Raw genomic sequence first — 27,403 nt, forward strand, 5'->3', positions numbered from 1 at the left:
TCCCTGGATTCCTTGGGTCATGACGCATCTCCCCATATAGGCCACGCCCATTTGCGCCATGATAGATTTTCCGCCATCTTGAATTTTCTCCAAAACACACTTTTTGCTCCTTTTCCTACATATTTTCTTCAAATGTCACAAAAATCGGTACACATGATCCACACACACACACACACACACACACACACACACACACACACACACACACACACACACACACACACACACACACACACACACAGCTCCACTTCACACAGGTGTGATTTTTTATCTTGTAATTGTCAGACAACTGAACATCAAGAAGGTCCTAGTAACTGGAGGAACCCTGGATCACCGTGTGGACCCCCAGGTTCTGAACGAGGGAGGAGGAGAAAAGGTGTCCCTCTTGGCCCTGGATGAAGCTGGCAGAGTGAGTATTGTCACTCTGTATAAGAGGGGAAAACAGCTTTTGATCGTGGCATAATTATTCATAATTATCTCCCTTGTTTCTCTGTCTCCCTCCTTCCCTGTCGTGAAGGTGTTCTGCTGGCGTTCCTCGGGCAGCTCAGTGAGACAGTGCAGGTGGGCATACAGGCGACAGGTGTTCATGTCGGACATCGCTCTCAGCAAGAATAACATGTTGTTTGTGACTCAGGAAGGGGAGGGCTTCAGCGGCGTGTGGGCTGGGGAGTACAAGAAGTACGAGGAGAAGAAAGGTGAGGCAATAGACAGTATCTCGCCTAACCGTTAAGTACTCAACCTGTTACAAGATGTTCTGATTTTGTGAATCAATAATACAGTTTGGGGTTGGGTAATGCTTGGCGGCTGCATGTTGTGGCAATTGCACAACACTACTGCTCGATTTGAATGCTCGCATCTCTTGAAGTTACAGATGGTGGTGTGGAAGTATGTGGCCACTCAGATGCTGGAAAGGGGTATGAGCGTATTCGCCTGGAAAAGCTCACCAATGTCCACAGAGCAGTCAGCATCACCTTGGACTCCAAAGGCCGCAATTTTGGAGTCCTTCAGTCTGACCCTAAAACCAGGTAGGTACTGTCCCCCTTGACTACATGAATCCTAGCGTCCCTATTGTGGGCAAGTCACAGTAATTATAATCTAAGGGATTTGGTGTACAAGAAAAACAGGTAGACCCTTAGGCACCCTGGTCAAAGGTGTCAAACAAGTAGTTTATAGTGTTTAAATGGTTAATGGCTACATTGTTGATGTTGTATTTATTCGCATTTGGTTCCACATGTGAAAATGTGTTTACATAAAAACATACTAACAGCAACTTTGTAATGTAAAAGTAGACATGCTTCAGTATCACTCCATTTGTTTTTGCGCCTCTGTAACTTCCCTCAATGGCAAGTTTCACAACAGAATTGAGAAAACTTGGGAGATATAATTAAAACGGAGGTTTTCAAAGTCTAAGACACAGTGGCCTCCCTTCAGACAAGGGCCTCGCAACAGCGGCTCCCCTTTCCTATGACATTAGACGAACATATTTTTTAAGAATGACTCGGTTACTAATGTATAACAAGTAAATGTGTTTAAATGGGCGACATGCAAGAATAATTGCTACCCGGCTAAAAGTTATTAATGTAACTACTAAAATGCAGAAAGCGACAATTCAGCATTAAGTCAACAGTCATCAAAATTATTAATTATCACACTGAAATGCAGACAACAATGCCACTCATTTTGAGTCTTGTTTCATCCCCCTTCACGCTTGAAAAGCCTATCTGCACCAGCCAATTTGTAAGAGAGACAAAAGAAAGAGGCAGGTCCACCGAGGCTCTTCCTTGTGAACAGACAATGCATCACTTTCAACTCCTAATTGAAGCACACTGCTACGAGTTGTGCCACTGCCATGCTTAAGTTAACACACGCACACATGACATTACAAATGAATGAGCATGAGAGCATGGAGTAGGAGGGCGGTAATAGAAACAAAAGTAAGAACTAAAGTGCTGCTTGTTTCATTGATTGTATGTCACAGTTAGCCAAACTGATAGATGATACAAAACGCTGCAATCGTGTGTGAATCTGCAATAACTACAGTAACTTGTAGGTTGTTTATTCCTTTCACTTAACATCTCTCTGTGCCACCTCTGAAATGCTCTGGCGCCTCACCAGCGAGGTGTGCCTCACGCTTAGAAAACCCATCAAGCGCTATACTGGCTATTAAAAAAATAATTCCACTTCTATTTTGTTTTGGAAAGGCTGCCGCCAGCCTGCCATGGGCGTTTGTTAGCAGTGAAAGTCAATAAGGAATGATGCGATTCACCTCAACACCACATGCAAGCTGCTAACTCACTCCATTTATTTTTACAAGCTGTAGTAATAAAAGTAATGGACATTTAGGTGATATTGAGAGAAATTATTTCACTCATATGGGGCTTCAACCAAAACTTGAAATTTCAAAGTAGTTTATTACCAAACCGGAGGTTCATACAGGAAATTTACCTTGGCATTTCGTACAATTACATCCTAACAACACAAAATGATGAACACAATACTACCAACAATGTACTTGGACATATATAATCAGCATATTATTGCATCGCATAGTCCTGCAGAACAAGATAAAGGCTTAAGAACCCTGATTGTTTTGACACTTGTCCCTTTTTCTGTCACTCAGCTTGTTTGAGATCCCCATCACCTCTCCATCCTCCTTCTTTCAACACTTCCGGAGCCTCCTGGAGGAGGTGGACGAGACGGACAACATCCACGATGTGACGCTACAGGCAGGAAACCGCACCTTCCCCGCCCACAAGTACATCCTTTCCATGAGGTCCGAGTTCTTCAGGAAACAGTTTGCGCTCGAGAATAGTGAGCGGGAAGTGGACGGCGAGGTGAGACGGAGTGAGGACGCAGTGGGCTGTGACCTGCTCATCTTGGACAAAATACCCCCAGAGATGCTGGCGTATGCTCTGTACTTCATTTACACAGACTCCTGTGAGCTGCTGGTGGACGGGACCCGGCCCAAATTACCTGTGACCCCACAGAGTCCGAACCAGGTGAAGAAAATTAATCTGTGTTGTTGAGAGGAGCTTTTTATTATTTTAAGTATTATTCATGATGTATTCTTGTAGATATTTTATATTTTTTGCAAAAGGTGAAGAAATAAGATTTATTCATAGGAGTCCGAATACAGAATGGTCAGTTCTCAGATCCTCCCCAAAGAACCACTTCTCCCTCACTCCAGGCCCTCTTTCGCTGTTGTCATTCTACACCCAAGGACAGCCAGGCTTCCAGCTGTGAGCATCTTGTGGCATTGCTGAACATGACAGAAAGAACCCCCATCCCGGCATCCACAGCTAACATGATAACAAGTTTTACACAGAAAACACTTATCTCATTAAATGGTAGTAAAACATAGGGCCTGGGGCTGGACATGAAAATAATGTTTATAACTGTCTCCCTCAACAATAGAGACAAGCAATACCTTAGCCCAGTGGTTCTCAAAGTGGGATCCTGGGACCCCTAGGGGTCCTTGAGAGGGTTCCAGGGGGTCCCCAGTAAATGAGTTAATATAGTATCAAACCACTTCAAAAAAGCTATGTAGAGTGAGTGGCTATTTACAGAACATCTCAAAAGATTTGATTATCTTTGGAATATTTCTGCAACAAATCATTTTATGGGGGTCCCTGGCACACAAAACAAATCAGATGAGGGGGTCCGTGGGTATCAGGCCTAGAATGTCACCATTTTAGGGGAAAGGCCTCTTGGACTTTAGTGTTGTCCATTTTTTGAGAGCACAAAAGCCAAATGCAAGGGCAGGAAGGTCATCAAATAAGACAATATTTTAGTCCATTGAAAGAATTAATTGAATTTAAGGGTTGCGTATGATTTTAAATTCTGCTGTGAAAATAATTAATAGTATTTAAAATCCGATTCATGCTCAGCCCTCCACCAATCAAAGTTCAAGATTGGTTTAAAGATGGGGACTGTGGAGTTAAGAATTGAATTCGGAATCTCAACAAAAGACGCTGGTTTCTACATAGCAAGAAAGAGACGGTGAGACACTGGTGTCTACATATTGACCAGAACGAGACACTAGGCATTAAGGCCACTGTGGCCTCAGGGTCTGGCATGTCTTTGAGGGGCAACGACGGCCATGGCCTTCATGGACTCCCTGAAATTCCTGCCCTGGTGGGCATGGCCAAATACATTAATTTGGACGTCCTTGACATGAAAAGGTTTGAGAACCACTGCTTGAGCCAAAGGGCTCAAGCAATACTATTCAGGGTGCCAGTATCGGCATCCAAATATTCCTAATTAATTAATTCAAGGGTCTTCAACAGGGGGTCCAGGACCCCCAGGGGGTATACAGGGGGTCCTCCAAATCTTTGTGTGGTAGAAACTTTTGGTGGTAGACTTTATTTGTTGCCTTTTTTATATTAACTCTTATTGTGCCGATCCCGAACTAGTTCGGCTTTATTTGGACCTTAATAACGTTCGGGGTGCCGATCCCAAACTTGTTCGGCTTTAAAAAAAAAGAAAAAAAAAAGCCGGCCGTCATCTGTTTACACGGCCCGCGAGAGTGTCGCGCCGCGGATATTTGCCATCCACTCCAATGCAATCCAGGATCTTTAGAGCTCATTTTCTCTGTTCCATGCATATCCATGAGGTGTGCAAGGTTTAATCACGGCTAAATCGCCGAAAATAGGGCTTCTAAAATGCTTGGTAGCCAATAGCTAACTTCAAGCTAACTTCATCCTGTTCCTGTTCATGCACAAAGGAAAGTGTTCAGGCGCGTCATGGCTGCGCACGGCTTGTGCATATACAGCGTATGTCTATGGTGGATTCTATGGCCATTGGGCGCCCTCTAGTGGTGATTCTGGGCACTGAAAGGGTTAACCACTTGAACCCTAGCATCGGTTTTCGGAGAACTTTAGACAAAAATAGCAGATCTACAAGATCACAACGCCTTGCACTGCAAGGTGTTGTGAGCTTGTAGATCGGCTATTTTCGGCAAAGAGGTTTGGTGCAAAGGGGAAAAAGAGCAGGCTAAGTACAGAGTGAAAGGTCAGGTGTATTAAGTATTGACAGTTCAAGTGGTTAAATGTCTGAGAAGAACATAAATTGACACAAATCCAAAATACATTGATGATTGTGCTGTCAAACGATGAAACTATATGGAATATATGAAAAGGTTGTGGGGGTCCCTGCTTCATCTCTCTCTCTCAACTCAGTGTTAATTTTGTTGACTAAGACTTAGTCAACAATTAGTCGACTTAAAAAAGAGACTAACTCGACTTAAAAAAGAGACTAAGACTAAGTCGACTTAGTCTTTAGACTAAATTGACTAAGACTAGACTAAAACAATTTCAGAAGACTAAGACTAAATGTGTGTTAAAAAGTCTAAGACTAAATCTAAGTCTTGATTGTTACTATATTATTTGCAGAGCAGAGATGTTGTACCTGGCAGTGGCACACATAGGCATTGTAGCCTAGCCATAGCAGTTTTACTTGAACATTAACATAAGTATTGTATTTGCTACTATATATTAAGTTGCAATGGCATTACAGCCAAGATGGTGTTTTGTTTATTATTTTTTGAGAACTCAGAATTGCTCTGTATTTTTTCTGAATCTTTTTGATATTGCACTGACAGAGTAACAGACTGTAGACAAATTACTTGTTCATGTGGTTATATTTAGCCTAAAAGACTAAGACTAATCCCAAAACACTAAGACTAAAAGACTAAAACTAGACTAAGACTAAAATGTAAAATTAACACTGTCTCAACTAAGGAGTCCTTGGCTTGAAAACGTTGAAGACCCCCTGAATTAATTAAGTAATGAATTAATATACTGTGTCATTGTGTTTTCTCAGGCCCAGGACCCCCTACAGGGAAACCTCATCAGCAGCCTGCAGGACCTGGACCTGAGAGGCCGATCTGCCTTTGACGTCTACCACTCCCTGCCACCCACAGCCAAGAGTGACGGGGATAAGGTGAAGAACAAGGGCACCAAGCCTGGGAAGAAGGGAAAGGGAGGCAAAGGTGACAAGACCGGAGCCAATGAGGGAGCGACTGCTGACCCCGTTAAGACCTTACAGGGCATCGCAAAGAAGCTGGGCCTGGGCAGTCTGTCTGCACGGTGAGGAGGCAAACATGCTTTAATACAATGCATTAAAGCCAGTGGTTCTCAACCTTTTCATGCCGCGACCCCCAAAATAATCATATTTTAACTGGGGATCCCCACACTCTAACAAGCACTAAGAGTTGAGGCATTACATTTTGTATAACAAGGTTCTTGCGAGGCGTTTTTTTGTGAGCATGTAAATCGGTTATTTTCACAATTTCAGCCATTTGACAATTTGGCCAATGTTTAATTTGTCATTTTAGAGGTATTAAAACGTCCTTAAATTGTCACTTTAGAAATGTGCAGATACCCTCTATACACTTAAACTTCATGTTGGTTTGTATACTGTTGAGTGAGAAAACAATGTTGCACATTAAGCTAATCATCTGGGGACCCTCCAAAATAATAATAATAACCCTCTGGGGGTGCCGACCCACAGGTTGAGAACCACTGCTTTAACCTGGAGGAAGCATGCCATTTGAGATTATTTAGATTTTAATCATCATGTTTGCTTTCTTCTTCTTTGACAGTCTGGATGGAGTCAAGTACGAAAATGGAATGGTCAACGTTGTACACAAGAAAAATGGCAACAAACCCAAATTCAACCAGAAAAAGTGGTTAGTGTTAATGCGTTAATGTCCTTTGGCTTTTAAAAATAAATCTCCATAACCTTCCCTGATATGGATTTCTTTTTTTTAAAGATTTGTTTTTGGGCTTTTTATGCCTTTATTGATAGGACAGTAGACTGACAGGAAATGGGGAGAGAGATGGGGAATGACATGTGGCAAAGGTCGTCCGGATCGGGAATCGAACCGGCGACGCCAGCAGGCATCATAGCCTAGTATGTGGTATGCGCCTTGACCACCAGGCCAGCGGGCGCCGGCGCCCCCCTGATATGGATTTATGTGTGTTTCTCTACAGCTCCTACCTTTGTGATGTTACACTAAAGTCTGATGATGGGAAGGAATTTCCCTGCCACAAAAGTGTGCTGTGTGCCAGGCTTGGTAAGGACCACTTTTGTTTTCCACCTCTGCAACTACGAAAGCACTGATCCACTCAGGATTTACCTTATTTATTTAATACGGTGGGATCTCAACACACATGTCCGCAAGGGTGTGAACGTATTAACCCACTGGGTACGCATTATTGCGTATTATTTTAACCATTGAAAAATATCAGATATATAAGCTTGCAGCTTGTAGATCTGCTATTTTTGAAGAATCGTGAACATTTGAATTTTGACCCGATTTTGACACGATTCTATAAGTGTCTTTTGAATCGTTCTATGTATGTTTTCAAACTTTTTCATGTGAAGAACCCCCAAAATGATATGTATTTGGCCACGGACCCCCATCTCAAAATATTTAGTTCCAGGGACCACCCAGAAGCAAAAATTGTGTTACAAAACATTTGCACATATTTTCACAACTGTTTCTAGTATCTAGATATAGATATCTACATATCTATATCTGCTATCTTTCAATAGTTAAAGCATTCAATAATTCTAGACCTAAATGGCTTAAATATCCATTTGGAATAACTTCATAATGGGCAACACTAACAACTGCTGTAGTGGCTTGACTGTGAAGGACTGTGTAGTTGAGGTGTGCGTGGCTGCATTTGAATCTTTAAACCTGTTGTATGTATCCACAGAATACTTCCACAGTATGCTTGGGAGCCCCTGGATTGAGGTATGATGATATGTTTCTCTGTGTTGAAATAGTCTTCAACAAATTATGTATTGTGTGATGGAATGGCATTTATTGGTATTTTTGCCTGCATTGAGGCTGTGTGGAACCTTACAGAGCAGGGCTCATACTGTACTTGTGTCATCATGATGATGCATGATGATATGGTAAAACTGTCTGCAACAACAACAAAAAAACAGCTGGCAGATTAGACCGTTTCTGAGCACTGCGCCTGGGCGTGGTGATAATATTGCTAATGAGCGTACTTGGGCACAAATGGGGAAAATCTGGGCTGTGCTTCCTGTACATGCACACAGAATTTGGCAAACCGTGCTCTAAAATACCATCGTTAATCTGCTGACATCCCAACAATGGTTGCCAAACGTCCGGTGTCTAGGCCCTCTCTGTGACTAATTCACCTGCCGAATTTAGATGTGGGGTCTCTAGAACTGCTTATTTCTCTGTGTGGAGACTGGATAATCCCAAATAATGCCACAAACCAGTGACGTATTGAGCTTTTTGATTGGTAGTGGTCATGCTGAAGTCAGCTACAGTACATAGGATGCAAACAAATCATTTTAGCCTTAATGTCTTACTGTACCAGACGAAGAAATTATTCAATTAATCTCAAAAAAGTGTAGTATTCGTGGATCTGGAGTTCTGGACACTGAAAAGTAACTAACATCTCATACTTTCTGCACGCATATTGTATGACCACAAGACTAATACTTAAAAGAAGGAAATGACACATAAAGGTTCCTTGGAGCTTTAACAATATTATCTTGGTTCCCCCATAGGCCACATCATGTGCTGCACTTGAGATGCCCACCAGCTCAGAGATCTTGCAGGTCATTCTTGAGTATATTTACACTGATGAGTCACCCACTATCAAAGGTACATTTGAGTTTTGGGTTCATTGAAAGCCAAATGCTATGATACATTGTTAATGTATCATAGTAACATTGATGTCTGGCTGCTAAAACTATGCTTTTGTTAGACTGTCGCTCTGCTTTGTTTTCTCCCAGAGTCGCTGAATGTGGAATTTATTTGCAACGTCCTGGTTGTAGCTGACCAGCTGCTCATCACACGACTCAAGGAGATGTGTGAGGTTGCCATTACTGAGAACTGTAAGTCTCCATGTTCTCCATGTTCATGAAATAACCTCAAAATGACAGATTGAAGAGCAGCATCCTTTAAGTTAACAACTGTAAAGTAATGCATTACGCGCCAAACTGCACTTACAACCCCGATATTACATTCAAACTGCTTTCGCTTCCTCAGTGACTCTGAAGAATGCTGCAGAGCTGCTGGAGTTTTCTGCCATCTATAATGCTGAGCAGCTCAAACTCTCCTGTCTTCAGTTCATTGTGCTCAACATGGCCGCTCTTTTGGAGTCAAAGTGAGTGGACTCGGATGTTTAGTTGAGTCTTAAAGATTTATTTTCCACTGTATTGTGTAATATTGTAATCACAAGGGTTTGTTATTTTATATATATACACACACAGTGTATGTGTGTATATGAGAGAGAGTGAGAGAGATAGAGATAGATAGATAGTGTGTGTGTGTGTGTGTGTGTGTGTGTGTGTGTGTGTGTGTGTGTGTGTGTGTGTGTGTGTGTGTGTGTGTGTGTGTGTGTGTGTGTGTGTGTGTGTGTGTGTGTGTGTGTGTGTGTGTGTGTGTGTGTGTGTGTGTGTGTGTTGTGGATGGGGGAACTGTTTGTACACTGTTCTGCTTATTAACTCTTGTGTAATGTGAGGAGGAGATGAAAGGATGGTGCAACAGCTGGCCATGTTTGAACCTTGCAGATCTCTAAAGAGAATGAGAAAATGGCATTTGATAAACACTTAGACATAGAAGGAAATGGTAATGTAGTATCTTAGGGTAGATAAACTGCCGGTGATAAAAAGTGTCGGTGATAATATTCTTATCACATAACAGTATACCCATAACCATAAGCGCACACAGTACATGCATACATACACACACACACACACACACACACACACACACACACACACACACACACACACACACACACACACACACACACATAGAGACACACACACAAGGAATAAAGTAGGTCTAGCTTTTTTCTATTTTCTTTTCTGCTTTAGATTTCAATTGTGTATGTGTCTGTGTGTGTGTGCCCTCAGAGCGTTGAGTATTCTCAGTGATGAGGTGCTGCTGGAGCTCTCTACAGCCTACAGGAGAATGGTGAGTCATTTTCTCACACAGGAAAAGCATGCGGCCAAGTTACTGTAGCTTATCTTCACTTCAGAGATGCACCTCACCAAAGCTCAGCTTTGCACTGAAAGAATCCCATTTGACAGAAGTGAGCAACAGAAAACTAAACCAACAAACATGTTTATCTTATTGTTCCCGCCAGGAGAGTGTTTTCGCCCCTGTCCGTCCGTCCGTGTGTCCGATTAGTTTGTTACCAGATATCTCCGGCGCTGTTGGCCCGCTCGCGGCCAAACTGTCCACACACACTCCAAGGATGCCAATTTAGAACCTCTGCCCCACATTTCTCACATGGCCCTGTTCTAGTGCCACCATGAGGCAGATGTTTGCAAAACACATTTCTGTACACTACTCCTACAGATTCTGTCCACAAATCACGCTTATCAGTAGTCGGTACACAGTATCTCTATAGTCATGTGATCAAGACCGATCTGTCCGTTATTTCATATTCCATCCTAATTGGCTAATATTGTCTTCTAAAGTTTGTATGATTGCTCAGTTTTTGAACAAAATGCCTCAAATCATGAACACAGCTTGCGATTACCGTGAAACTTGCCACACATATTCCCACTAGGTCAAGGAACATGATGCCACCCTTTTCACATTGGCCTGTTATAGTGCCACCAGCATGTAGACACATTTTTGGAACACAATGCCTCAAATCATGCATGCAACGTCTGATTGCCGTGAAAGGCCTAAGATTGGTGAAGAAGACAAGCCACCCTTTTCACATTGGCCTATTATAACGCCCCCAGGACACCTGACCTGACCTGGCGGAGACCTGTGGTCGGAAGAGCACTGCTTCTAGTCTTACAGCTGATATATCCACCTATACTAGTAAGACACCTCAGGGTGACTTGAGACCTCAGGGTGACATGCGACCTCGCCCTAAAGGGCGAGGTCGTGCCAATTCTTGGCCATCTGGCCAGTGATGTATACGGGACCAGTTACTCATATATGGAGACCCCTTCATGATAGTTATGTTATGTCAAAACATGCCCATATATGGACATTACCAAATATGGGCATTCCCATTATGTCCTTAATATTGATAACATAATATCTTTAATAATGTCCTTAATATATAAATAGTATTTAGATGAGCGACAGGGTGTGATGTGGCAGTATTGGTGTTGGTAATAAGCATACAGAATGTGGGTATATACTATATATACTGATGTACTGTATACAATTGTAAGATATTTTATTTTATTTTATTTTTTGACTCCTATTTTATTTTTTTGAATAATTTAAGTAATTTGGAAAGGTTCGTTTTATTACGAACAGTGACATTGTTAAAGTAAAACGGATGTTTGAGTGTTCATGCAATATGAACTTTTATTTTAAATTGAAATGTTAATTATAGGGGAAAAGGATAGGCATTAATAAGCTCTGAGCTTCGGCCTATGCCTTTTCGATCAGCTAGAAATTGCTGTAATGTTTTATGTTTTTGTGAAAATTTTGATGAGGATCGAAATAAACGAAACTAAACTAAAATATTGACAATATAGGAATCTCCATATATGGGCATAAAACGTATGTTAATTAGTAATGCCAAGCAGGGCCTTGGTGAGTTAAGGTGGTTGCACACTGCTGCGTTTTTCGGGCCGAATATCGGAGTGATTTTCGGAGCGCGTGAATAAAAAAATCTACCTCACGTTATGTCAGTCATGTTTGCACACTGCCGCCCGTTTCGCCCACCACTCGGTCCCTTGCTCTCTCTATCTCTCTCTCTCTCCTTGCCCTGAAAAACGCATTTCGCAACGAAAAACGCAGCAGTGTGCAACCAGCTTTAGGGCCTTGGTTTGATGCCTGTGGATCTTTTATACCCTGAGAGATCCCGTAGCTTGTCTAACTGTCAGTACAGGAAGTGATGTCACGCATAAAAGTTTTTTTTTTCTTTTTCTGGGAATGACCATATATGGACTTTTATACCCTGAGAAATCTCGTAGCTTGTCTGACTGTCAGTACAGGAAGTGATGTCACGTGACAGCGTCATTCTGTACCACATCACTGTGACTCACTGACATCACACTGACATCACTTCCTGTACAGCCAGACAGACAGACAGTCAGACAGACAGACAAGCTACGAGGTTTTTCAGGGTATAATGCGACCTTCGGTCGCAATAATATTGATTAAATGAATCAATTGATGTTTTTCCACAATCATATAGTGAACTTTGTTAAAGAAAGGTCTTATATAGAGCACCAAACTCTGACGTAATTTACACATCCTACGTTTTTTCCCCCATTTTCCATTCCCATAGACCTTTTTTTGAGCGGTGTTAACCGCTCCTACTTTTTAGGATCACAGAACTCCATGTATGGAGATAATTAACGTCACAGACAGAACGGCCCATACAAGGAGATATGCACATGTGTCTTATTTGATACCATGCGAAGTGAGCACCTCTCACTTCACACCGGTGCGATTTTTTTAATATTGTGTCAAATAAGAACTATGTTCCAAAAATAAACAATGATGATCCCGGCGGTTTGACTCATATATCGATATGTAGAATCAACTGACGGTGAGATTGACGGTATGATTGACTATCATAAACGATCAGAGCCACCTCCCTGAAATATTGCTGAGACTTTTTGTCCGCTCAAAAATCACAGATTCGTTTTTCCTTCCAAAAACTGTAAGCTCATAAAATATATGCACATTCCTGCACAATATTGAATGGAAAATGGTAAGTAATATTTGGCACAACAGAGACATAAAAGGTATGAGGTGTGCAAACAGTACTGGCCCAGCTAAAATTGCAATCTTGGCACCGCAGCTGATACGATAAGAAATGAGGAGTGCTTGGAGGTGAGGTATGTTATGAAGAGGTGATGATGAGGCAGATTGTGGTGGAAATGTGAGTCTGCAGTAATGACTGAGGTGGGGAGGTCATTCCACAGCTTGCGCTCCAGGAGAGAGACGAGTCTAGAACTCTAAGAGTGTTGGCCATGGTGTCATAGGGCAGTTTTCAGGCCGCGATCCCCAAAATAATCATATTATGTGAGCACTAAGAGTTGAGGCATAACATTTTGTATAACACGGTTCTATTGTGAAAATAGCAGATCTACATGTTCTCAACGCCTCGCAACTCATGTAAATCATGTCATTTATGGCTCTAATATTTGACAATTTGGCCAATGTTTAATTTGTCATTTTAAAAAGTCCTTAAAGAGGTGGTGCCATAGTTTTGTACTTTTTCTGTTTTTCATGTGTCTAGGAGGTTGAAAGTACTTCATTAGACCCCCTGGTGTGGTTTTTATGAGCCATTATGTATTCTCTTGGTATTTGTTTGTTTTCTCTTGGAGGCTGCCACCTTGTGGTCAAAAGTGTCAGTTAAAAAACATACATACTAAGTATGTCACAGTATCAACTCCTCCCCTAATTACCATTCACCCAACACTGTGGGGTGTGGCTAACTTCAGCTGGGTCACCACCCACCATGACATTCATGCATACTTAATGAACTGGGGGTGTGGCCACATAAAACCCCAATTTTAACTCTTTCTGTATACTTTTTTGGAAAACATCTTCCTCCTAGTATAATCATAATACCTGATAATCATGTTTTAGAGGGGGGAAAAAATCATGGCACCACCTCTTTAAATTGTCACTTTAGAAACGTGCATAAACCCTCTATTCACTTAAACTTTATATTGGTTTGTTTACTGATGAGTGAGAAAACAATGTTTCACATTAAATTAATCACCTGGGGACCCCCCAAAATAATTTGGGGACCCCCTGGGGGTCCTGACCCCCAGGTTGAGAACCACTGTCATAGCGAAGGGTAGGACAGATGTCTTGTGTTAGCTGGTGTACTGTAACTGTGCAGGAAGAAAATTTCAGTCAAGTCATTTATAAAATGCAGGAACCGGAAGCTGCAAGGCCCAGGTGCACAACTGCTCAAATGAGTATTTCAGTCTGTAGTTTGAGAAAAAGGCACCTTACAGGTCCTAAAACAATACATTCCAGATACCAGTGTCATCTGAGACAATGAAACAACACTTACTGGCCTAGAGTCAATTGCGAGTAATCATTAAAAAGCCATATCTGATCTGAAGCATACTTCTAAGCTATGTAAACCCTATTTGGTAAAGAAACTATTTGATGGACTGGCCTGCAGAATCACCACTTTCAAGATTTACACAATTGAAAGCTTCAAAGAATCTTGATTACTATGGGAATATAGAGCTATTTAACACTTATTTTAACAAAAAAAATAAAGATAGTGTATGCACTTGAATGCAGAATAAATATTTATGTTAAACATACACATTGGCTCCATATAATTCAGGCTTAAAGGAATGCATATGAATGCTGTTTGTTGTTCTGTTTTTCAGATCCCAGCCATGCAGAAGAGAATGATTACCCCGTATCCTGGTGCCCCAGACCTTAGCATCTACAAGGAGGAGGATTTGGACTCAGTCTTCAGCCCTAAAACTGAAACAGAATTGGAATACTCTGCCAGGTACACCAAGGACATTTACAATTAGAGGGTAGCACGGGTCCAAAAAAAGGGAGCTGAGCCGAAACAGAACCGAGGATGTTTGGAGCCGACCCGAAATGGCACTGAGAGTGATTGGATCCGGTCCGAAACTGAGCCGAATTGAATTGAATCCCAGCCAGGGAAAATTGACCCGATCTGGCCGGGTCTTTGGCCCGAACTGTGTCTGATGCTATATTATGCTTATTTTTCACCATTACTTTGAGACTGGTCGTAGACAGAGTACACCTCGCCCGCCTCTCCGAGAGACGAGAGCCATAGTGGAGGGTTGCGTGCGTGCGTCATGCAGGACAGTTACATTATCAGCTCAGTCCCCAGCTCAACAATAATTGTGACATTCACAACAAACACAAACCTGTCCAGTGACAGTCCAGTATCACTGTCCAGTCAGTGTCCAGTGTCGTCTCCACAGGTCGCATCACAAAACGTTCCTCCTCCTGCTCGGCTGCACCCCTGCCCCACCAGAGTAATCACAGACTGAGACAAGACTCGATAATATGGATTTGGGAGGGTAATTGCAGTGCATATCTCATTAAAAACAATGCATATTTTAAAGTTGAAGGGTAAATACACATATTTTTTAAACCTCGGGTCCTCTCGGATTCTTGCAGGTAAATGCATTTCGGAATGCCCCCAACGGACCCGAGGCAATTAGGCCCTACGCTACCCTGCCCCGAGGGACAAGTCAATATTTTAGACCCAAACCGGCTCGGTTCGGGTCTCAGGTAATCGGGTCCTGGAAGACCCATGCTACCCTCTACTGTTAATTACAACAACAACAAAAGTCTGAGCTTTTATGTGAAATGCAATCCTAACTTTTTTCATATACTTGTGATATAGCGATGAATGAACTAATTGTTTTTGGCTGCAGGCACAGAGACATTTAGTCCTTCAAACTGAGACTTGGGCTGATTAAAACTATATACTGCTGCTGTCAAGTCAAGACCTACTCCATATCCACAACAGTGTCTTAACCTGCAATGGAAGTGACCTTAATATTGCATAGTCCTGGCTGTTAATTGAATCTGCAAATGGACATTCATACACATAACTCCTGATTAATAAGTATGTATCTTCTTCATATTGATTTTGTGGATCCAGAGAAACTCTGTGGAAGAAGGCTAAGATTAAAGCTAAAAAGAAACCACGGCGGCGCTCCGACAGTTCAGGAGGATACATCCTGTCTGAGATCATTCAGAGCCCCCCTCCTGCAGGTACACACGCACACATACGCTAATCTAATGACAGTGTACCTTTTCTAACTATGATCATTACAACTCAAGCTTCAAGGTTTCTTTGTCTCCTCTTGTGTACAGTACATAAGAGTATTTATTTTGTTTTGGTTCTTCAGACAATGTAGCAGTAGTAATAATAATACTGATAATATACAACCAAAAACTATGTATATACATTTTGTGAAGGTTTTCTTCAAATGTCCCTCTTTATCTCTCAGTGGTTTCTCCATCACTGGTGAAGTCGGGGAAGAACAACTCCTTTGAGTCCCTGCAGGAGCTGATGACATCAGATTCGGAGGGCAGCCACGTGGGCGCGGGCAGCCCCAGAGATCTGCAGTCACCTGTCTGCCATGACAAGGCTGAGGTAAGGAGTATCCCCAGCAGGCACTCACACTACATTACACTATTATTATATTGTGCTGGTGCTGGACACTGGACATCTCTAGAGCAACACATCATTGCAAATAACAAATATTAGATGTCGATTCTTGAATATTTAGTGTATGATTTAGGTCTTGACCTGCGGTTGCATTAGACATTTGAAACCTAAGCTGTATTTGCATAGAACAGTTTTTTGAGGTTTTCTCACAAAATTATGTTGATCCTCTGTAGGATGAGAAGTATGTGAGCCAGAAGCTTAAGACACCCCCCAGCACCCCAACCTCTCAGAGGAACGGCCTCCCCACCCCTCCATGGAGCTCTGCTCCACAGCCCATCCCCAAAGTCCCAGGCAGGTATGGTAAATACCCTCCGGGTACTCCGGTTTCCTCCCACACTAAGAAATGCATTTTAGGTACATCCTCCTGCCAGTGCCCTTGACAATTAGTGTGGGGCCTTATGGGGAGACAATGTTAATTTCGTAGAAATCAGTTTAAAAGCGTCAAAGTTTGCACAGATGTAGCCCAGGGCTTGCTCTAATGATTTAGCTAGGGCGCCCGAGCGCCTACTTAAAGCAAATTTTTTTCTGGGTATTTTCCTCCTGTATAGAAAGTCGATGGGAGCCCAACTTGATTTGGCCAACTATGTCGCAGGTCAAAGTTGAGCTGTATTGCCTTTGCAGTTTGTGTGATTTTTGTGCCATTGTGTTTTAGTCCTGCTGCACTGCCCCCTGTCCTGGACCTGAGGGCCATCATGGACATGGAAGCCAACTCCCTTCAGAGCCGTGGAGCCATTTCTAAAAGCCCTGGCAGGTGGGAGAACACTTTCATTTTCTCTTTAACTGGGCTGGTCAACTCTCTATTCTTCTTGTTTGGTAGACTGAAACATGAATGCACAATACATTACTAATACCAAAACTTTATATTTTCTTATTATGCCACTTTTTATTTATAGCCTGTGCATAAATATCATATTTATAAATTAAGAGAACAGAGACATTAAGGATTTGATTACAGACTAGTATGATGATCCATAAACATAAAATAATACACTAGGCCCACATTAAATGTTTTCAGAAACAAACATCAAAATAGTGTTGCTACACTTTGGCTTCCCCTTTTACAGAAAGAGGCACTTCCGTCTCCCTAACTCTCGACCAGGGAAAATAGCTAGGCAGCCACCAAACTTTCACCAAATTTTCTGGCCCCTTCTGACATGTCAAGAGTTCTAGTTCACAGCGTTGTGGAGTGCAGGAAAACTGCATTAATGAGTTGAGCTGCATTAATGATTTATGACTTTTATAATGTGATCCTTTTACAAATCATTTAATTTAAAGCGCTATTGCACTCATTCTCAAAGTGGGGTCTGTGGGCTGGGGACCCCGAGCGTCTTTGGGAGGCTGCAAGGGGTTCCTATCAAAATGAGGAACATTATAAAAAAGAGTTTAACCTTTTTTCGTGGCGATTAGAAAATAGCTGATCTACAAGCTGACAACGCCTCGCGACGCAATACCTTGTGAGATGTAGATCAGCTATTTTCTGAACATCTTGACAAATCTACCGTCATAGGGGTCCCGGCGGTACAAACTCTTTTCAGATGGGAGTCCACAGCTAAATGCATATCAATTTAGGTGTTCTTGGCATGAAACAAAGGTTTGAGAACCACGCTCCTATGAAGGAGTACTGCATGGTCTGTTTTGTTATGACATAACTCTTTACAGTCGCTCACTTATTCTAAATGTATTCAAAACATGTCACTCCCTCTCTTCTCTGTCATCTTGGTAGCAAGCACTCAGCCTTCCCCAGCAGGACGGCCCAGAAGCAGAGGAAGGTGATGGCCAGCGTGGAATCCCCCATGTCCAAATCCACTCCAATTATCACTCCACCCAAAAGCAGTGGAAGGGCCTGGTGAGTGGGCCTTAGCCATCAACTACATGAACTCTAGCATCCCTATTCTTGGTATGTCATAATAGGCAAACATTTAGCAGAAAATAGCAGATTGTGAGCTTACAAATTGGATATTTTTTTTATATAATTTACAATAAAGTACTACATACAGTAAGTGGTTAAGCAACTACTACTGCAGTTGCAGCAGAATTGTTCATTTCCCTTTTTTTTCTTTTTTTTCTTTTTCATTCAATGTTTATCAGTGCAGTTGCCTTTTCCAGTTTAAAAGTATGTTAGGCAGTTATAACTGAAAGCCAGGGCTGGGCGATATGGACATAATCAAATGTGATATTACCATATAGTTTATCAAAATCCACTTTTAAGTCATCACTCTCTTCCATTCTTCGCCCTCTTCGTCCAGGGCCACAGCGGTGCAGTCACCGCCCTCCTCTGTATCATTTCGGGAACTGCTGGCCGAGGAGGAGAGTCGGATGGTTAAAGCAGGGCTGACGGGAGCTCCATTTAGCCCGGCTACTCACAGCTCCCCAGTCCCTGTGGCTGCTCCTAGGAGGGTCTCCTTTAAGAGTGCTGAACCCAGAGAGCCAGAGAGACAAGCCGGGTAAGTGTACACATCCAAACTTGCATTTGTACACACACCCAGACATGTTTATGGGCACACATAAACCTGCTGTTGTTATGTTCAGTTCAGTTCAACCTGTCTCCACTTGATGGTGCTGTTGAAGTGTCAGGTCACTGCTCATGGACCATCAGGACTCAGGACTATGTATGCACAGTTTTGCACACACTTATACATAATGTTAACTCATAACCATGCCACAATTGTAACCCTTAATTAATACTAAATACAAGCTCAATCTTGTGAAATATTGAGATGGTCCCCAGCACTGTTGGTGTTTTTTTTGAAAGAATGCTTCAGCGTAGAGAAAAAAATATTAATAATAAGAAATAATAATAGAAATATTAAAAAGGAGTTCGATCCATCTCACAATGATCCAACTGGGTAGAAACCCAATAGTGTCTTAAAGGAGTAGTTCACCCAAAAATGACTTTTTTTCTATTGATTACTCATGCCATGGAGACTTGAGTTCAGTGATATTTTTTTTTGCATTTGTCACATATCTATCACATATAGATTTTAGTAAATGTATCCCCATTGATTCCGGATGGGGACGCAAATGCATTCGGGTCCCCGTCCGGAATCAATGGGGGCAAGTTTATTGTAATCAAATTATTGCCTAAGGAATGAGACAAAAAACTAAAAATATTATTGAACTCAAGTCTCCATGGGGTGAGTAATCAATAGGAAAAAAAAGTCATTTTGGGGGTGAACTACTCCTTTAAGCCCCCCCCCCCCTCCATCATACAAAGGGTCACAGGACCAAGACAGGTGCATCGAGGCTTTTCAGTGTTCTGGTATCTGGTTAGACGGAGGCTAAAGTTAAGTGTGTGCTCTTCAGCAGGGTAAATGACCCGCAGCACTGAAGCTCCCAGTCACCCTGACCTTTACCAGTCAGCTTGACTAACAGTGTGCAGGCACATACAACTGAGATTGAGCGCAAGTCCCGGAATGGTTATTCCTCTGTTGAACTGGAAATGACAGTTGTCCGCGTGATGGGACAAAAACACAGCTATTTTATTTTTCCTCTTTCCTCTAATCTCACATACCCTTTGGCTTATTGCATAGAAGCTTATTTTGATTTGATTGCAGGACTTAAAAGTGATGTATGGCTGTAACTATCAATTATTTTCCTAGCTATTATGCTATCGATTACTTTTTTATAGAATAGGCAGTATGTTATACTTTGACGCTCAAAGGTGTCATGCAAAAATTGTGAAAATAGATCTGCTAGATTGTATCAATTATTTCTTGTAATCGATTAAATCAATTTGTTTGATTAACTCTAAAGTGTTAATAACATGTCTAACCAACAGAACAACAGGATCAAGGCCATGCATAATGTAATGGAATAATAAGAAGTGCGGTGTGAGGCTATGTTGTTGGAAGTGATGCTTGATCTCCTTCTCTGTGTGTGTGTGTGTGTGTGTGTGTGTGTGTGTGTGTGTGTGTGTGTGTGTGTGTGTGTGTGTGTGTGTGTGTGTGTGTGTGTGTGTGTGTGTGTGTGTGTGTGTGTGTGTGTGTGTGTGTGTGTGTGTGTGTGTGTGTGTGTGTGTGTGTGTGTGTGTGTGTGTGTGTGTGTGTGTGTGTGTGTGCGTGCGTGCGCTAGAGGATTTCAAATGTTGCTGGGTCATCTTACAATTTTGCAGAAGTTTGCATCTGCTTCCTCCTTCAGGGGCATTTGAGGTATTGAGCCTTCAGTGTTTCTGGGCTCTTGTCAGCGCAGAACCTTTATCTGATTTGAAATGGTGCACTTCTTCCATTATCCATCTGCTGGACATGCCCGTACTGTGTGCTACGTTCTTTAGAACAGACTGCCGAATATCAGCCAGCTGTGTGAATTGATTAGAAGTCGAAGCTTGTGATGTTAATCAGAGTTTATAAAGGCAGACCCTCACGTCAAAAGGGATCATTCAGGACAGAGACGGTTCCAGAATCCTCTCCTTGCGGAGAAAGAAGTCAAGGCTTAGAAAGTAGAGCCATGCTGATATATTGGCCATTATTTTACTTTTTTGACGACATCTGTATCAGCAAATATGCAGCCAATGTGTCCCAATCTTTAAACACTTTCAACCTGTCATGCCCTTTTTAAGCATTTCATTATATGCGAAGGTTTTCCACCTATAATGTTTATAAATGCACATAAAGATTTCGTCATTTTTCAAAAATAGCAATTGCAACACGGTGATAAGGATCTGGAACAAAAAGTGGAACCAAATGCAGAGCCGAGATGGATCAGATAGGGACTTCTCACTGGCAGACAGTACAAATTGGTCAAAAGAATTTATATAGTAAGTTCAAAAATTAATCAGCAACCACTCAACTGTGAATCTTTGAATTAAAATGTAACTCAGGCTATATAAATTGTCTGAATAAGTAACGCTAACAATATTGACAGACGAACAGGGAGCAAATTTGACTTTACTTTTACTGTTGTTAACCCCACCAGGCCGAGCCAGGGAGCACAGTCAGCCAACGACTTAAGTAGCCCACATGCTAATGCTTACGTCAGGGGTCTTCCAACGTTTAGTGGATTGTCACATTAAATAAAATAAGTCTGTTGACCGTTGAGAGAAATATTCCACAAGTCCACAAGTGACTGGGTTGCCTGCAAGTGATGCTGCAGCTTTGATGTCTAGATTCGTTCAGATCATCTGTGTTGTATAAATTCAAAAAGTGTACAAATTGAATTAATATAAGGCAAAGCCAATGATAGGCTATGTTGGAGATTTTCAGACATTTAGGCCAAGATAGTTGGATAAAGAAAAGAAAAGGTTCCTGTATAACCCAAACACTTGGCAGCCCCCCTGTAGAAATCTGAGGTCCCGGACCCGCTGTTGAAGACCCCTGTGTCATCCTTAACGCGTGTTGGGAGCTTGTAGATCGTGTATTTTAAATAGAGCTCGGGTTTACCTGATGTTTGATATTTTTATGCACAGCAGCAGCTTAATTAATAGGGACGCATTGAAAATATGTATTGTTAGTTATATACAGATTTCCAGGTCTACTTGTGTTTGTCTCATGCAGGCACATAACCGGTGGACAGAAACACATTAGTACCTCCACCTATTCTGACTCTTATGAACCCTGGTTATCACTGTGCATGACTGCACGTGCAACCACTAGGGTTGTGATCCGGAAGCGCAGGAACTGGAATCGTTCCATCACATTTTGGAATCTTTCCGGAACCAGTTTATCAAACTGTATACTATAGTATGGTACAGTATGTGGACTTCACGTCTGTTTTACAATTATAATACCAGTGGTTCTCAAAACGTTTTAATTTCAAGGACCACCATATCTCTGAGAGTGTACAAATGGAACAGTTAAAGACCTGTACGGGTCCTTTTGGAACCCCCTCAAGTAACCCAGAGGGTCCCTGGGCCTCACTTCGAGAACCACTGCAATAATGTATGCACTACTGTACGTGTGATTGAATTTGTGTTTATCAACATTTTGAATGAAATATTAAAATGTAAGAATCGTTAAAGGGAACCGTTAAGGAATCTGACCGTTAACCCATTTAGAACGGGTACACATTATTGTGTATCATTATTTTATGCTTTAACTATTGAAAAATAGCAGATATACAAGCTCACAGCGCGGCACCGAGTGCCGCGCTGCAAGCTTGTAGATCTGCTATTTTTGAAAAAAACGTGAAAATTAAAATTTTGACCCGATTCTATAAGTGTCTTTTGAATCCTTCTAAGGCTTTTTGAAAAACCTATGTTTCTATGTCAGCAATCTGGCCAGCCATAGTCAAAGAAAAGGTCCTTTTCACTTAACTGGAGCTCAGTTAGTCTGTTCTTGAGAGACTACTGTGTCAGTGGTTCTCAAACCTTTTCATGTGAAGGACCCCCAAAATGATATGTATTTGGCCACGGACCCGCATCTCAAAATATTTAGTTCCAGGGACCACCCAGAGGCAAAATTTGAGTTACAAATGTTCGCTTTAAAAATACATAACATATATTCAAAGACACATTTTCACGACTTTTTCAAAAATAGCAGATCTACAAGCTCACAGCGCGGCACTCGGTGCCGCGCTGTGAGCTTGTATATCTGCTATTTTTCAATAGCTAAAGCATTCAATAATTCTAGGCCTAATAAGAGAGAATCGTTGTGGAAACCTGGATATCGTTGAAATCCTAAAGGATCCCTACCCTAGCAACCACTCACCTCCTCCTCTCTCCCCCCAGGCCCTGGGTGCTGGGAGCTGTGGGCAGCCCCCCTAACGTCTCCATGGTACCCTTTGCATCCATAGTGGAGGAAGAAAAACAGCAAGAGGCCGCGTTGATCCGCAGCCGAGACAAACCACTGGCACTCATCCAGGTAACGTGTGTGTGTGTGTGTGTGTGTGTGTGTGTGTGTGTGTGTGTGTGTGTGTGTGTGTGTGTGTGTGTGTGTGTGTGTGTGTGTGTGTGTGTGTGTGTGTGTGTGTGTGTGTGTGTGTGTGTGTGTGTGTGTGTGTGTGTGTGTGTGTGTGTGTGTGAGAGAGAGACCTGGAACCCATCCGTGTCACTCTAGATTCTAACCAGTTTTATTATTTATTTATTGGGGCTGGTGCCAGCAAAAAGCAGCTTACCTTTGCGATGTTATAGAAAAAGATCTATTGATTATTTCCAAATGATTTATTTTTCATTGGACCTACTACATGTGTACTTTAGCCAAGCTGGCTAAAGAGGGCAGCCTTATGCAAAGAATGGATGTGAAATGGCCCTCCCCTCTTTCCGTCATTCAGAGCATAGAAATGTATAATCTAGATCAGGTCCACAGAGAACAGCCAGGAAGTGAATTGGACATCATTGATGTTTACGTGTGGTGGAGATTTGAAAGCAGCATTATGGGAGATGTTTTTTTACTGTACACACCCGCTCGACCTCTCATCAGCTTACAGTCATCAGACAAGGTAAAAGAACGAGCGTTCGTATTGGCAACGCGCCGCCATCAAAATTGGGGCGAACGGGAACGTCCGAAGCTGTAAAAGAGTTAACCATTATAAAAAATATATATAGCAGATACAAGCTCACAGCGTGGCACCGCGCTGCGAGCTTGTAAATCTACTATTTTAGAAAAAAATTGAAATATTTTGCAAATCTTTGAATATATTTTTAAAGCAAAAATTTGTAAATCAAATCTTTCTTTCTCTGGGTCCCTGGAAAAAAATATTTTGAGATGGGGGTCTGCTGTCAAATACATGTCATTCTAGGGGTCCTTGACATTAAAATGTTTGAGAACCACTGATATAGAAACATAGGTTTTTCAGAAAACCGACTTTTTTAGGTATTTTTTAGGTCTTAGGGTGTGTGTGTGTGTGTGTGTGTGTGTGTGTGTGTGTGTGTGTGTGTGTGTGTGTGTGTGTGTGTGTGTGTGTGTGTGTGTGTGTGTGTGTGTGTGTGTGTGTGTGTGTGTGTGTGTGTGTGTGTGTGTGTGTGTGTGTGTGTGTGTGTGTGTGTGTGTGTGTGTGTGTGTGTGTGTGTGTGCGCGCGCGCGCGAGAGATGAGTGTTGGCGCGTGTGTGAACTAGCGCACTTGGATGCCCCTGCCATGACCCTGGGTATGATGTACTCTTCTGGAAAGTTGAGCGTTGTTTGCAGTGTCTACATTCTCTTTTCTTTGTGTAGCATATCACATAATATATTATGACAGCTATAAATGATTTGCCTCCATATTTGTCGTTTTACAGCTGTCAGTTTGCTTTGAAAAGTCAGCCCTATTCCAGCTTATGCCAGGCCACTGTCAGAGCCCTCATAAAACACTCAGCTGCGATTTACTGTGGGTTTCTGGTTACCATTATATAAAATAAGGGCTCTGATTATCCTTATGCCTTCAATGTCAGCATTTTATTTAGCCAACCAGTGAATTATGGTATTTTAATCGATTATAATTCTGCCAGGGTTCCCGGCTGACTGACCTTTCCTTAACCCTCTGTCTTCTCTTCCCGTTCTGTCTTCTCTCACTCTTTCTTTGCTTCTTTGTCTTTCTAGATCGAGGAGAGGGCTATACAGGACCTTTTGCTCCACTATAATGCGTGCAACAACCCTGAAGAGCTCATTGTGGTGGAGAGGTCTTCGCAGGGCCCCATCGCCACGCCCACCTGGAACAAACACTAACACAATTCATCAACACACCGCCGCGCCGCATGCTGTCGGGGTACTACGCAACTCCATACCTGCAGTATCCCCACTGCAACTGAATCGCCGTCATCGTTATCACGTTACTTCAGCGAGTGTTAAGGTGCACCTCAGACTTGGCCCAGTCTGATGCAGGTCTGATGCTTATCCTGCCCCAGTGTAAAGTTAGATTTTGACTTTGTCGCTGCTTCATCATATTGTAATGAGTGATGTTTGTTTATTTTCTTTATTGTGTCCATCAAATGAATGATTTACTGGTATTGGTGGAAAGCTATTGACTCAACCTTCAATGTTTGGGAAATGGATTTATGTGTGTGTGATGGATGATTTTCTTTTCTTTTCTTTTCTTTTCTTTTCATGTCTGCTTTGGAAACAAGAATGACACGAAAAGAAAACATTCTCCCCAAAAATTATATAAACTCTGTGACCCAAGTTTAGTGAGTTTAGTGATATCAAGTTGCCAAAGAGGAAGAGGTCCAACCTATGCATTGGGTCCAAACTTCCACATCTAGAGAGCAGTTGAGTCGTGTGCAGGATTGTAAGCTCTTGAGGTAAGATTTGTGCCAATTTTCAAACCGTTAACTGAGTATTACAGTACTTCTGCTGCGTGATAAATATGTCCATCTGCACTTGATAAATAACCAATTGGCTGAATTATTTTTTGACTGATCTCTTCACTTAAGCTCATTTGTATGGGGAGTCTGGGGACAGTATTTCAGGAAGAAAGCCAGAGACTTCACAAATCTTTCTATGAAATTTAAACTTTTTTTTTTTTATTATTATTTGACACAAGCTGTAGTAACAGTAGCGCAATCCAATACCCAGTGATTGATGGTGTGCAATTGGTTTTCTATCTGTTGTCAAAATGTTGCAAGCGATTGAAAAGGTTATTACCATAGTAGGGAGAAATAAGGGCAAAAAATGGCCAAAACGTTACGTGTTGGATACAAGCACCAAATTTGGTACAGATGTCCCTTGGGTCATCCTAAAACATCCTAGAAGGGGTGCCCCAAAAAATCTTAATCAGGAAGTGAATTATGGACAAAATTCAAAATGGCCGCCCGCCTAAACTGTTGACCGTTGACTCAAAAGACACCAAAATAATCTCCAAAAAGCATGAACTTCGGCACACATGTCCCGTGGGTCATCCTAAGATATCCTAGAAGGGGTGACCAAATAAATCTTAAACAGGAAGTGAATTAATGACTATTGAAAATGGCTGCCTACAGTGTTGGCTATTGCCTCAAAAACCTATAGAATCTCATAGAGGCATACACTTTGGCACATATGTCCCTTGGTCATCCTAAGACATCCTATAAGGGGTGCCCAAAATAATCTGAAACAGGAAGTGAGTTATTGACACAATTAAAAATGGCCACATACAGTGTTGACATATGAAGCAAAAGACACCTAACAATCTCATAAAAGCATGAAATGTGGTACAAATGTCCCTTGGGTGATCTTGATGCATCCTACCAGGGGTGCTCAAAAAGGGACTTCATAAAAGCCTATATAAGTTGGTACATATTGAGTACTGCTTATTATCCTAGAAGGGGTTATTTGTATGGTTAATCCCTTTGAAGCGTTCAGCCAGAAATCAAACAGTTTTGCAGTTCTTAAAATATACACCTGTGTTCTGTATGACAAGACAGCTGACATTGAAAATGTCAATGATAAGGAAGGGGAGCAGAGGAGGAAGCACGCACATCTCCAAAAAGTATTTACAGGTGCTGGACCAAAAATACGCACCATGAACAGAGAAGGAAGTCCGCACACTGTTTACAAGCTCCAGCGACAACTTTATTTTAATGGAACAACGTTTCAACCCTAGTGGGTCTTCTTCAGGTTTAAACCTGAAGAAGACCCACTAGGGTTGAAACGTTGTTCCATTAAAATAAAGTTGTCGCTGGAGCTTGTAAACAGTGTGCGGACTTCCTTCTCTGTTAATGATAAGGAAGGACCTCACAATTGTCTCTAAATGGAAACCATTCCTCCCATACAGGCTGCACTGCTACAACATTCAAATCGAGCAGTTTAACAATCTGGCATTTGGTCCAGAAACCTGAAAGCTTTGCAATCTCTACCATCTCCTGAAAAATATGGATGAGTTGCTGATTCATGGACACCTTTATGGACACTCTTGCCTCCACCATCTTTGGCAGCCTCTAGCAAGAGTGTCCATAAAGGTGTCCATGAATCAGCAACTCATCCATATTTTTCAGCCTGTATGGGAGGAATGGTTTCCATTTAGAGACAATTTTGAGCAAACAGGTCCTTCCTTATCATTGACATTTTCAATGTCAGTTGTCTTGTCATACAGAACATATGTGTATATTTCAAGAACTGTAAAACTGTTTGATTTCTGGCGTTAAGCCAGAAAAAAAGAAAATGTCAATGATAAGGAAGGACCTGTTTTCTCAAAATTGTCTCTAAATGGAAACCATTCCTCCACTAACTCCAGTCTGGCTGCAAAGCGTAGCCCCTCTGTTCGAGAAAGTGTAGGATGCTATGCCAATGTGCTGGTAATCATGAAATGGCACATATGAATAGTTAACTCATTTGTAGCCGATCCCGCGAATACTCGTGAAATATTAAAAGGTATCTAGAGTGCCGATCCCGCG

The 27,403-nt window shown here is 41.9% G+C and overlaps 1 protein-coding gene across 2 annotated transcripts in view; it reads left to right on the forward strand.

The window, feature by feature from the left end:
• The window catches only part of ibtk (inhibitor of Bruton agammaglobulinemia tyrosine kinase), a 59,248-nt gene extending 32,674 nt beyond the window's left edge, over positions 1-26,574 (forward strand). The window contains exons 9-29 of one of the 2 annotated variants that reach the window (XM_080754141.1): positions 286-409; positions 518-695; positions 866-1,025; positions 2,621-2,999; positions 5,821-6,086; positions 6,602-6,688; positions 6,993-7,075; positions 7,725-7,762; positions 8,557-8,653; positions 8,785-8,886; positions 9,041-9,158; positions 9,913-9,973; positions 14,350-14,477; positions 15,615-15,727; positions 15,967-16,112; positions 16,361-16,482; positions 16,840-16,938; positions 17,911-18,033; positions 18,434-18,631; positions 22,849-22,981; positions 24,636-26,574. In XM_080754141.1, coding sequence (XP_080610267.1) covers positions 286-409; positions 518-695; positions 866-1,025; positions 2,621-2,999; positions 5,821-6,086; positions 6,602-6,688; positions 6,993-7,075; positions 7,725-7,762; positions 8,557-8,653; positions 8,785-8,886; positions 9,041-9,158; positions 9,913-9,973; positions 14,350-14,477; positions 15,615-15,727; positions 15,967-16,112; positions 16,361-16,482; positions 16,840-16,938; positions 17,911-18,033; positions 18,434-18,631; positions 22,849-22,981; positions 24,636-24,761 — 2,881 coding nt within the window. In that variant the 3' untranslated portion in view covers positions 24,762-26,574. The remainder of the gene's footprint in view (positions 1-285; positions 410-517; positions 696-865; positions 1,026-2,620; positions 3,000-5,820; positions 6,087-6,601; positions 6,689-6,992; positions 7,076-7,724; positions 7,763-8,556; positions 8,654-8,784; positions 8,887-9,040; positions 9,159-9,912; positions 9,974-14,349; positions 14,478-15,614; positions 15,728-15,966; positions 16,113-16,360; positions 16,483-16,839; positions 16,939-17,910; positions 18,034-18,433; positions 18,632-22,848; positions 22,982-24,635) is intronic. The other variant, XM_080754142.1, reaches the window with a different exon arrangement.
• Positions 26,575-27,403: the final 829 nt, after the last annotated feature.

This window comes from Nannobrachium achirus (genome assembly GCF_963921795.1).
Source record: "Nannobrachium achirus genome assembly, chromosome: 2".
In the NCBI taxonomy this organism is placed as follows: Eukaryota; Metazoa; Chordata; class Actinopteri; order Myctophiformes; family Myctophidae; genus Nannobrachium; species Nannobrachium achirus.